Genomic DNA, 13,280 nt, shown 5'->3' with positions numbered 1-13,280 from the left:
CCAAGTTTGGGGCAAAGACACACTGCAGAAAAAAAGCCCACCTCCAAAATAACAGACATACTAAACCAGGGGTGGGCAAAATGCAGCCCACCAGACCATTGTATGCAGCCTGTGGGGCCCCTAAAAAATTTAGAAAATTAATATTTAGCTGCCCCTAGCTGCCTGTCATAAAGCCCTCAATGGTTTGCCAAAACTCAGTAAGCGGCCCGCCATCCAAAATAATTGCCGGCCCCTATACTAGCCAAATATAACACTCAGTCCAAAGCAGCAAATAAACGGTTCTCATCACCTGAAAAAAAGACTTAAATCCTAAATGTCCCTAAAATATACCATTGTATGTGATGGTAATTCAGCATCTTGGACATTTATACACATACCTTTTTGTCCTGCGACGCATCAGAGATTCGCCGCTTCAAAGCAGACTCGATTGAGTCTGCTCTGCACGCAAACTAATATGAACTGCGCTGCACCATATGCAGTTGTATAAGTGGTGAAATGTGTGTCGGCACACAGAAAATGGTGGCAATGCACTTTTGAACTAAAACACCTTCTATGTGTTTTAGTTCAAAAGCACGCCACTGCTATTTTCTCAGAACTCATATGCAGTTTGCCACTTACACAACTGCAAATGACGCAGTGCCAGGCACTTTTCAAAGCACCCAGTGCTGTGGTGCTTGCATGTGTAAAAATGCCCAATGGTTTTAAGATACTAAACATTTTTAATCATGTTCAAATTTCAACAGCCTAGCAGTGCATACCAACCAACTATTCATTGATTTTCATTTGAAACATCAGAGTGAGAGATATTTATGTAATGGATCTCATGAGCAAGAGCCAAGGGAATACTGCCCAGAAAGGATATAAATTCAGAATTTACAGCTTCACACTATACTCAGCAGTTTACAGTAGATCATAAAGGACATGAGTGTGTAGAGAAAAGGGACAGGTGTTTCCCTTGGCAAAAGATAAAAGGGCAAGTTCATGGAAAAGTATGTGTATTGTGCGCTTCTCTTTTTCTTACTTCTAAAGTAAAATATAAAGAAAATAAAACACTTGATATTGCTGGAAGTTGTATGGTAGTTCCATTAAAAATGTATTTTCAGATTTCAGTCTTAAAAAATATTTATCCTCTTCATGAAATTCTTTGTTATTCCCATCTTTTTATATTATAGCACCATAGTCATCACAATGGTATCAGAGCACTTTCCAGAAATGCATTAAGACACCCGTCACATGCAAATCCTTCTCCAATCTCTTTTGCAGAAACTGCATAGTAATTTCTACACAAAAAATTTGCTCATGCATTTTTATAACTGTGACTTATATTTGCACAAGTCTTTTCAAGATATAAGCAAAATTTCTGTATAGAGTGAAAAAAATGTTCAAAGAAATAAAGTTCTCTCTCAAATTACTTCATCCTGTTCCAGTATTCTTAGTGTGTTATAACTGCAACATCTTTAGAAGTGGTTTTGAGTAAAAAGAATAAACACATGATAAATTCATGCTTACCAGCCCATGGCAAGAAATGCCTTGGGGAAACACTAGTTTAAAATTGCATCCACAAGAAATGCTGGGCTGAAGGTAAGATAAAGAAATTATTTTCCAAGACAACAGATAAACATTAAACTAAAAGTTTTCTTCTTCTATTTTACAATGACAGTTCATATCAATGACTTAAACTGCCTAAAATATTACAGAAGTTCTGTATATTAAGCATCTCTGACCTAATAGACCACTTGAGAGTAATTCAGTTTGGACTGATTTCAATGCTATTTTTTCCAAGAGGTGAGAAAGGTCCAGTGCATTAATTCAAGAACCCATACAGTGTAAAATATTAATTTCATTCTTCATAGAACTTTTATAAAGAAGGAATAAGCTCCTTTCAGTACAATGAATAGTAATGTGGAAAAAAGAGAAGCTGAAGAACTACTCTCCTACAACCTTGATACTGATACATACTTCTGATAGACTGAAATTGTGAACAAAAAATAGTTATTTTGGGTCAAATATTATCAGTGTTAGTTTTATTAGAATTCCATTAATTCTGCATTTGCCAAGTCAGAATTTTCCAAATGAACTACAGAAGTATTTACATTTTTAACTTTACCCTTGATTTGTTTTCAGCTTCTGAAAACAAAAATGCAGGTCAGTTTTATTACAGCTTCTTAGTTTTCCCCTTGGGGATAAGCAACTTTAAAGTAATAAAATATAAGTCAAATAGGAAGTATAATGATCAAATAAGACAAGAATAGAACTGTGCCACAGAAATAGAGCAACATGAATTGAAGGAAAATTGACTGAAGCAAATAAGTATTTGACAAGTACCATGTCTTGCACAAATAGATGGATAAACAGATATTCACAGCATTCACTCCAAGAAAAGGGGAAACCAATGGTTTATGGAAGCTGAAGTATTTGAAACCAAGTTGCAGAACAGAATAATCTTGCAACAGCAGCACCCCTTAGACAGAAGTGGCTTGAAGGCTGGATAAGTTGTATTCTCATGGATGTTGAAATGGGATGGTGTTTATTGATCATAACCCATTACATTTTTAGATTTGCAGATATAGAAATGCAGAACTGGATTGATACTTAAAAAGTATTAGTTAAAACTTTTTGTCTCAATAACAGTAGAACCTTACACACATTCTTAGGTATTTTTTTATTCTTAAAGGGTGATAAGCAAGTAGCACTTAAGATCAATTTAAAAGAATATTTTGCAAGAATTAAGTTGAGAAGATGCATACCGATAGAAATGTCTCAATGTTGTCATGAACAAAGGAAGCAATATCTTGCCAGTCCAAAATGTCACCCAGCCAGCTGTTCTGACGATTAATGTGCAACTTGTGCCCTTTGTGTCTTCCAGAATGTGTTACATTCTAAAAAAAATGTAAGCAATGCATTTAAGTTAAATAGGTATAAAATAATACTTACAAGTTGAATGTTAGCAATTTACAGAAATGAGAAAACCAAAGACTTTCATGTGACAGTATCTTAGGTATACTTACGTATATTTACTTCTATTTGTACCAGACGCTTCCAATTTTATTTCCCAAAAATACGTGGGTGTTACACTGCCCCTTTAAAAACCTAAACCAGATGGGATTTCAATAATCTTTTAAAAGTTGCATAACTGTCAACTACATTTACAACAAATTTAAACTGTACTTATTTTCAGTAATCTGATCAATCAGATCTTTACCCTGAAGGACAATTCTTGTGCTCTCATATCAAGGCTTTCATTGAAAAAAAAAAAAAAAAACAGGTTTCTAGCCCTTAAAGCTGCAAAGAAAACTGTAATGTTATATGCAAGAAAATTGAACATGCATCTTGATTTTGGAAAGGCAGAATGAAGACTCCCCACCCCCAGAGTTATGGCTGCATGGAGCAAGAAGAAAGCCTAATCTTCATCTGATTCAGGCTCCCTTTTCTGCTTAACCATGCCTGGCTGCAGATTAGTTTCCATGGGTGGACCTACAATTTTGAAAAAAGCTAAAAACAGTTTGCAAGGCTGTGAAATAGAAGAGGAGAGGCCAAAAGCAGCCAGCAGGCTCTACAGCAGGGTCATGCAAATATTTTGGGCCACTTACCCAATTTTGTGAGCTGTCAAGGGTCGCATGGGTAGCCCCACCCCTTGACAGACACCCAGCCCCTGGTTGCTATGTTGTGATGAAGTCCTGCCCCCTAACCCCTGACCTTTCCCACCAGAAATCCCTACCCTTGCCCCTGGAAGTAGTCCTTTCAGCAGGGGGTTTTGCCCTCAGAACCAGATTTCTAAAAATATTTTTGTCCTGTTTTACATGCATTTGTGTAGCGTACACAGAAATAACTGCATCTAATAGCTTAAAATGAAGTCTTATTCTTGTACATTGTGGGATGATGTGGGTATAGGTTTGTGGGGGGCTGTGGGTATGCGGGGTGTGGGTGTGCCTGTGAGAGGTGGATAAGCATGGGGGTATGGGGTGAGTGGGCATGTGGGATTGTGTGGATTTGTGGGGTATGGGGTTTGTGGGGAGTTGTGTGGGGGAGGATGGGTGGAAGTGTGAGGAGGTAATGCGGGGGCCTGCATGTATGACAGTGCGAGGGGGGGTGTGGGTACATGTGTATGGGAGGTGTGCTTGTGGGACTCACCCTATGAATGCACATGCGTACGCACGCCCCCCATCCCTACACCCCACCCCCATACCAGCATGGGCCCCATGCTCCCTGATCTGACAATGAAGCTGGGAGCCACGTGGTGCTGGTGCACTGCGGGACAGGAAGGCAGGGAAATGGCTGGGGGTGGGGCAGAACTGGGCTGCTGCAATCCTGCTGAGGTCCTACTGCCCCTGGCTCCTATCATCAGACAGGAGCAGATAAATTTTAAAAAAAATTTTAGGGGCCCCATGGGCCAGACAGAATGGCCTGGCAGGCCAGATCCAGCCCACAGGTCAAATTTTGCCCACCCCTGCTCTTCAGCCTTTATAAAATATAGGTATATTTGCTATCCTCCAAACGTCAAAAAGCAGTAGCTGTTTCTAGTGAGAAACTGCCCAATTTTGTACGCAACTATAAACAAGTGGCCTTGCCAGGTGGCATCTACCCATGCCCCCGCCCTGCCACCGCAGCAGAACAGGGCAAGGACCCTTGTGTGACCCCCTTCCCAGCGGGGGGGCGGGGGCTTAACTGCAGGGGTGCCAGAGCTGTAACAGGCTGCGTGTGGCAGGACCAGGGTCCGAAGCAGGCCAGAGTGCCCTGCAAACCCCCCCTCACCCCCCCACAGCACTGCCGCGCTCTGCAGCAGCTCTACCAGCCCTGCAGAGTAGCCCCTGCCAGGAAGGGACTTGTGCTCCAGGAAGCCAGGTCTGGCTTGTGCTGGGAAGATCAGCCAGCCAGGTATGACTGCTTATGTAGGTTCCTAACCCAAATGCAGGACCTCCATCTAACCCAGAAGGTACACAGCCCCACCAGGGGAGACGCCTTGTTGGACCTGGTGCTGGCCACGGGTGATGACCTGCTGAGGGGGCTACGGGTGCTCGGCCACCTGGGCAACAGTGATCATCGCCTGCTGGAATTCACCATCCAGCGCAAGGTGGCAAAGGTCTGCAGCAAGGCAGCAGCCCTAGATTTCAGGAGGGCAGACTTCAATGAGCTAAGGAGAATAGTAGGAGAAGCACTGAAGTCCCAGAGGGGAGGGGAGCCAGGTGTCCAAGAACAGTGGTTGCTCCTTGGAGGCAATCCTCCAAGCCCAAAGGGAGGTAATCCCAACACAGATCAAAGGAAGCAGGAGGGCGCAGAAGTCCCCAAGGCTCACCAAAAGCATCCGGGAATGTCTTGTAGCTAAAAGGGAGGCGCACACCCAATGGAAGGGAGGGGCCATCACCAGGGAGAATTATACTGCGGTTGCTCGGGGATGCAGGGGGGCAGTCAGGAAGGCCAAGGAGGAGATGGAACTGGGACTAGCTTCCTGGATCAAAGACAACAAAAAGGGCCCCTGTAAGACACATTAGGAAATTTGGTCATCACACCAGATGACAAAGCTAACCTATTTAATGACTTCTTTGCCTCCATTTTCCTGAGCAGGGACCAAATCAGCGCCCACCACTGGGCCCCCCTCAAGCCCCAGGGGAGGCGCACTTAGGCCAAGGATCAGGGAGGATCTAGTCAGGGAACCTCTCGAGGGACTGGACGTATTTAAATCAGCTGATCCGGATGATCTCCACCCCAGAGAGTGCTGAGGGAATTACCTAAGGTCCCCTGGCACAGCTTTACGAGCACTCGTGGTGCTCTGGTGTGGTGCCAGAGGACTGGAAGAGGGCCAACGTGGTTCCCATCTTCAAAAAAGGGAGGAAGGAGGACCCAGCGAACTATAGGCCAGTTAATTTTACCTCGATCCTGGATAAGCTTTTTGAGAGAATTATTTTGGCACATGTCCACGAGGGGCCAGCAGGGCAGATTATGCTTAGGGGCAACCAACACAGGTTCATTAGCGGCAGGACCTGTGAGACCAACCTGGTGGCCTTCTACGACCAGGTCACACAATCCTTAGATGCAGGGGTAGCAGTGGACACAGTCTTTCTGGACTTTTGGAAGGTCTTTGACACTGTCTCTCACCCCATTCTCATTAAAAACCTGGGGGACTGTGGTGTCGACACCTACACAGTCAAATGGGTCGCCAACTGGCTGGAGGGCCACACCCAGAGAGTGGTAGTGGATGGGTCATTTTCGACCTGGAGGGATGTGAGCACTGGGGTTTCTCAGGGCTCAGTCCTTGGGCCCACACTGTTCAACATCTTCATCAGTAACTTGGACGACGGGGTAAAAAGCACCCTGTTCAAATTTGCTGATGACATTAAGATGTGGGGGGATGTGGGCACGTTAGAAGGAAGGAATAGGCTACAATCAGACCTAGACAAGTTACAGGGGTGGGCGGATGAGACTAGGATGGGATTCAACACTGACAAGTGCAAGGTGATGCACCTGGGGAGGAAGAACCAGCACCATACCTACAGGCTGGGGAACTCCCTTCTCATCAGTGAAAAGGCAGAAAAGGATCTTGGAGTCATAGATTTCATAGACATTAGGGCTGGAAGGGACCTCAGAAGATCGAGTCCAGCCCCCCGCCCAAAGGGCAGGAAGTCAGCTGAGGTCACTGGAAGTCATTGATGCCAAGATGAACATGGGCCAGCAATGCGGGGATCCAGTCAGGAAGGCCAACCACACCTTGTCGTGTATCCACAGATGCATCTCAAGCAGATCCAAGGAGGTGATACTCCCCCTCTATTCGGTACTGGTCAGGCCACAGCTGGAGTACTTCAAGAGGGATGTGGACAACATGGAGAGGACCCAGAGGAGGGCCACTCACATGATCAGCAGCAGCAGGGCAGGCCCTATGAGGAGAGGCTATGGGACCTGAACCTGTTCAGTGTCCATAAGAGAAAGCTGAGGGGGGATCTGGTGGCCTGTTACAAACTAGTCAGAGGGGACCGGCAGGCATTGGGGGAGTCCCTGTTCCCCCGAACACTACCAGGAGTGACTAGAAAAAACAGTCATAAGCTGGCAGAGGGTAAATTCAGATTAGACATCAGGAGGCACCACTTCACGGTCAGGCAGCTAGGATCTGGAACCAACTTCCAAGCAAAGTGGTGCTGGCTCCTACCCTGGGGGTCTTTAAGACAAGGTTTGACAATCACCTTGCTGGAGTCATTTGACCCCAGTACTCTTTCCTGCCATAGCAGGGGGTTGGACTTGATGATGTGCTCAGGTCCCTTCCGACCCTACTAACTATGAAGCCGTGATAGGCCGCTGCCTGTCATGGTCATTCGCCATTCCCACTGCTGGGCAAGGTGGGTCCTGGCCCCCACTGCTTGGTCTGTGCTTGGGGTAAGCCCTCTCCTAGCAAGAGGGCACTTATTCAGCCACTGGCCAAGTGGCGGAGGTGGACGGGTCAGGGCCAGCTACAGTGGTGGGGAAGAGGCACAGCCAGACTCCACCCGACATGGTCACCTGTGGTGGGGGCAGTGCAGGGACAGGGTTATTCCTCCTCCGCCTGTTGTCCAGCAGAGGGGACGGCAGGGGGCCTATTCCAGGGCAGGATACATGGTGGCAATGGCGGGCAGACCCGGCTGCCAGGTGACAGTAGAGGGGAAACTCACTCTTCTCCCTGCTCCACTCTACCTCAGGGACCATGGTGCCCCACTGCTGCAGCAGCAAGGGGGAAGCACCTGGCAGACCTGGCTTGGGTCCCTGGTGGTGGGATAGAGAGGGAGGAATTAAACCCCTCCTTAGCCAGTTCAACCTGGACTGTCCATGACCTCCAGCACAGCTTTCCTCCAGCTGAGGCGCACTCTAGCGCACCCCCAGCTTATGGCCTAAGCAACTGCAGGCATGTGCCTGCATTGTCTCAGTCCAGAGAGAATGTCTGTCCCGTTACAATGGGTTCAGCCGAGGCAGGTTAAACTAACCTGCAAAGGTTGAATCAATTTAGGCTCCGGCTTTTTGAATGCCTGTCCCTATCCCTCCAGACTAAAACTCAGTTCCCTCAACCTCTCCTCAGAAGTCATGTGCCCCAGCTCACAAACCATTTCCACCGCTCTCTGCTGGACTCACTCCAATTTATCCACATTTTTTGTAATGGCGGGCCCAAAACTGGACAGTATTCCAGATGTGGCCTCACCACTAATTGCTCTGGTGCCAGGCCACAACTCAACCCTGCTGCCATGGCCCAGACGCCACCGCAGCCACTCCCCTCAGGCTGCCCATGCTGCCTCACCACCTCACTTCCCATTTGGGGTAGAGTTGCAGATTGAGGGAAACTGCAGTGGTGGCTGGGCCATGGCAGTTGCCTTGCATGCAAGCTGCTGGCAGTGGGAGGAGGCAAGGGCAGCATGGCTCTCCTGGTCTGTTATTCTTCATGCTGATGGTGGCATGGCTGACATAGGGGTCCTCGCAACAGCTGCAGCAATAAGTCACCACCTCGCTCCGTCCTCTCCTCCATCCTCCTACCCATGGTCATCCCCTCACAAACACCATACCCATCCACCCTTACCCCCCACAACCCCTCCACAATATTCAAGAATAAGACTTCATTTTGAGCTATTATGCAATCACCTCTCTCTATAAAAAAAACACGTACAAATCAGGACAAAATTTTTTTTTTAAATAAAATTTAAATATGCTATTGTCAATAGTTTGATTTTTAATATATAATTTGGGTTTTTTTCCTATTCCAAGATGGCAAACCCCCTTTCCAAAAGGAATACTTCTGGGGGCAAGGGGAGGGACTTCTGGTGGTAAAAGGTCCAGGGGTGAGACTTTCAGTCCCAAGATGGTGACCAGGTGGCAGGGCACTGGTCAAGGGGTGCAAATACCCTTGTGGCTCTCAGCGTCCCAAAACTCGTTAAGCAACCCTCCATTCGAAATAACTGCCTGCCCCTGCCCTTGCAGCTCTGCCAGCATGCAAGGGGAAACCTACAGTTTCCTATGTTTTTCTTCTTTAAAGGAGAAAATCCTCATTTTCCCAATTTTTTCTGTGACAAACAGAAAACCTGGATCCCTACTAATCACTAGGCCTGCGCGAATAGGAAACTATTCAATTTGGGTTCTGATGCCAGCAATTCGATTCAGAGCTCCAAATTAGTTTCCTGCTTCAATTCAGCTGAATCAGCTCCGAAGCCCATTTGGAGATTTGACCATCGGGTATAATGGGGGAAATCAACAAAATATCTGTAACTTTTTTGGTTTTTTGTCTGATTTGGATGAAACTTGCAAGAATGGTAGCCCCTGGTGAGACCACAAAGCCTGCCAAGTTTCAATGAGATATTTGCACAAGTTTGGGGGAAACTGCACCCCAAAGTCTTAAAAGCAAAACTTATATCACATGTTTGTGTTAAACCACAGTGGGGTCAAAACTGCCGAGATGGTAGCCCCTGCAGAGGCCACAAAGCCTGCCAAGTTTCAATGAGATAGGTGCAGGGGTTTGGAGGAAACTGCACCTCAAGCTGCAGACAAGCAAAACTCATGACATGGGTGACAGTGTGCTAAGGCACAGCAGGGTGAAAGCTCCACTCCTGCTAGCCCCTGCTGAGGCCACAAAGTCTGTCAGCTGTTAAGGAGATGGTACAGGGCCCCAGAACCTCCCCGCACCTGCTAGCTGCTGACAGACAAGACTCATGACATGGATACTTGTGGAACTGACCGTCTGTCTTAGGGCAGTTGATGGTTTGTCTCAATTTTTTCCTCTCCTTAGTCTGCAGTTTTGTAGGTATTAATCCTTGCTTGTTAACTCGTTACATTAGCTAGCTACTGTGTACTGAGCTGGTCTGAATCATGATTGTTTGGTATCAGTAGCTTAGCACACAGGCCTGCAGTAGCTTCAAAGACACCCCCCGCCCCCCTGCCCCAGGACAGACACAGTTGGCAAAAGCACCAATGTCACAAGTTTTGCCTGTCAGCAGCCAGAGGCGCAGGACCCCAGAACTCCCCCACACCTATCTCCTTGACAGCTGGCAGGCTTCGTGGCCACAGCAGGGGCCACCACCTCTGCAGCTTTCACCCTGCTACGCCTTAACACGCACACTGTTAACCATGTCACGAGTTTTGCTTGTCCACAGCTTGAAGTGCAGTTTCCCCCAAACCCTGCACCTGTTCTCCTTGAAACTTGGCAGGCTTTGTGGCTTCATCAGGGGCAACCACTCTTGCAGTTTTCAACCCACCATGGCTTAACACATACATGTGACAAGTTTTGCTTTCAGGACTTTGAGGTGCAGTTTCCCCAAACCCCCTCCATCTATCACCATGACACTTGGCACAGGTCATGCTCTCAGCAGGGGCTAGCGTCCCTGCAAGTTTCATCCAAATCAGCCAAAAGACCACAAAGTTATAGACATTTCATTGATGCCCCATTATACTCTATGGCTCCAATTCTTTTCCAAAGCTATTCGGAAAGCTTAAATTTTCCAGCAATTCGATTCAGATTCGGCCTCCAAATCTTCTCTGAATCCAAATCATTATCTGAAGCTTTGTACAGCCCTACTAATCACCTTCTCCCTGAAGTGTTTAGAAATGGATTCCTTGAGAACCTGGCTCCATGATTTTTCCTGATGGGCAATATATTTGCCTTCTCCAGTTATCTGGGACCACTCCCAACTGCCATAAGTTTTCAAATATATAACAGCCAGAAGCTCTGCATTCATTTCTGCCAATTCCCTCAGCATCCTTGAGTGCATCACATCCAGCTTTTCTAAAGAGATCCTAACCTGTTCTTTTGCCACTGTTGGTTGCTCCCCTCTGCCCCAAACTTTGCTGCCAGGTGCAGTAGTCTGGAAGCTGATCTTGCCTGTGAAGACTGATATGAAAAAGGCATCGAGTACTTCAAGCTTTTCTGCATTCTCTGTCACTGGGTTGCCTCTCCCACACTTTGGACCCACACTTTGACTTGTGCATTTGAAAGCTCAATTTTTCCTTAATACTTTACTTACAGAATATTACAAGGCTCTCAAAAACAACATGTTTCTTAGCAAGTAAAATACAGCAATATACTGTGCTGCTATTTCTGTTGCCCTTCAAGTCCTTTATATAGAGAGACTGTATTTTTGTTATATATTATTAGGTATGTCTGCATTCTGTTTATTCAAAGCCATGCTAGGTTCTCTCAAAACACTTATCTTGAATCAGTAAAACTGTTCAATCATATCAACATTAGGTATCAATTACTCACCTTCACAAACCATGAATGATAGAGTCTGTCCCAGAGCTCAAGAACTTGCTTTTCAATCACAGCAGTGTTATTCACTTTCTCTCCTAAAATCTTATGGAGCTGCAATATACAAAAAAGTCTCTTATTTCACAGAACAGCTGAAAGCTGCCAACTATATCTTAACTCAAAGTCAGAAGATCCCCATTAGATTTACTAGAAAAGTTCTTTGGCTCAAAATCAGAAAGGTTAGCAGCATATCTACAGAATATGCATTCCAAATGCTATACTTCACAGCATGTTACTTTTTATCTGCAACAAGCCCTCTGTAACATTAAACTGAAATGGGGAGAAAATGCTTTTCTTCAATGAAAAATCCCAGTCAACATACCATTGCACAAAAATATGCCATATTCTTTTATATCTCAAGAGATTTGAGTTTTCTAGATGTTAAAATGTTTAAATGAAGAAACTGCAAAATCCTGCTATACTCTTAAGGTACATTCAACTAGAAGTTGAGCTTGTATTGTACACTTCAGAGGTTTAAACTCCAGAAGCCAGTAATCTGTCTAACAAAGGTCATTTTAGGAAAATGGAGCCTTATCTGAAACCTGAGTAACTAAAGCTAGTTTCAGAAACAAACTGTTAATGTTCCACAGAACAACTCATTTTCCAGTGTCCTCACATGACTGGACACAAAGGAGGCTGCTAGATCGCTATACTGTCAAATTCTCAAAAGGCAGAGAGTTGCCAGCAGCCATGGAGAGCAAAACTACTGAAGTCACTCTCTCCAGACGTAACCTCTTCCTCAACAGAAGTAGCAGACTGGAATTAACAGATCTACAGCAAAATATTTACAGTAAGCAAACCATCAAGAAAATCAACAGCAGGCACTGGTATCTAAAAGGGGAGGGGGGACCTGTAAAATGATTACTTAGTAAAATGAAAAAAAGGAGGAAAAAACCTCAGCATGCAAACAAAAACGATGCTTCCATTCTACCTTGTGTGTGATCCATTCCCGGCCATACTGGTACACGTTGTTAGCTGCTGAATTGAGAGCTTTCTGAATGACCTGGGCTTCAGGGAGCCAGCTTGTTTGTTTTGCAAAAAGGAAAAAAATAAAATTATTCCCATCATTTTTATAATTATTTCTTAATAGTTGCACCAAATTTAAGGAAGAAGTTTCCAAGCAATTAAGAAACAGCTAATGTTAAACATGTATGAACATGTAAATTAAAACTAAAATATTTCCTCATAATGACAGAATGCAGATTTTTAAATCAACAATGCACAGTTCAGTGTAAGGCATTAGTTTAACTACATTTTACTCTAACATTTATTGACAAAGGCTCTTGAAAACTGAACTTTTTAAGAAAAGATCCTGTCTCTCATTATAAAGTCTACATATATATACTTAATTATCCACTTGTCAGATTCTTATAGTTGCTGCCTTCACTTTTGTTAGAAATACCTCTTGGGGAATCTTAGCTTTCTAGGTATTATGGCATTGAAACCAACTTTCCACATATGAACTAAAAGCTGAACTGCTGTATGCTGCTCTTGAATCTAGACACTGCCTAGAACTAGAAAGATGTAACAGTGCCCAAAATTTAGTCCAGGTCCAAATCAAGCTGTTTGTTAAGAATTTCTACAGGTCTTGGAGACAGAGTCCTCCCATTCCCAGCCTTTGGTTATTTTAAAAGAATAAAGCCAGACTTCAGCCAATATTACAGTCTTAGCATGTTCAAGATACAGGTCCCTTACTTTAAGTCATCATTTTCTTCTTTTTACATATCACTTGAAAAAAAACTCCCAATCTTGCTATTCCACCCCCAAAAAATCCCAAACAACTTCCTAACAGAGCTCATTCTTCTTTCATTCTCTTAACTGTATAAGGGGTCATCCAGTTTTTCTGCTTGGGATATACAGGCATACCTCGGAGATATTGTGGGTTCGGTTCCAGACCACCGCAATAAAGCGAATATCGCAATAAAGCGAGTTGCACGAATTTTTTGGTTTCCCAGTGCATATAAAAGTATGTTTACACTATACTGTAGTCTATTAAGTGTGCAATAGCATTATGTCTAAAAAAACAATGTACATACCT

At 44.8% G+C, this 13,280-nt stretch overlaps 1 protein-coding gene across 1 annotated transcript in view; it reads right to left on the bottom strand.

The window, feature by feature from the left end:
* The window catches only part of TMEM245 (transmembrane protein 245), a 116,351-nt gene that overhangs the window by 62,800 nt on the left and 40,271 nt on the right, over positions 1 to 13,280 (bottom strand). Inside the window, exons 8-10 of the mRNA XM_019540734.1 lie at positions 12,174 to 12,264; positions 11,198 to 11,296; positions 2,748 to 2,879 (exon numbers count right to left, since the gene is read on the bottom strand). Of these exons, the coding sequence (XP_019396279.1) occupies positions 2,748 to 2,879; positions 11,198 to 11,296; positions 12,174 to 12,264 (322 nt within the window). The remainder of the gene's footprint in view (positions 1 to 2,747; positions 2,880 to 11,197; positions 11,297 to 12,173; positions 12,265 to 13,280) is intronic.

This window comes from Crocodylus porosus, unplaced genomic scaffold, assembly GCF_001723895.1.
Source record: "Crocodylus porosus isolate Cpor-Errol unplaced genomic scaffold, CroPor_comp1, whole genome shotgun sequence".
NCBI classification, from domain to species: Eukaryota; Metazoa; Chordata; order Crocodylia; family Crocodylidae; genus Crocodylus; species Crocodylus porosus.
Note: the sequence above shows the minus strand (reverse complement) of the source record. Positions and strands in the feature narration are given on the sequence as shown.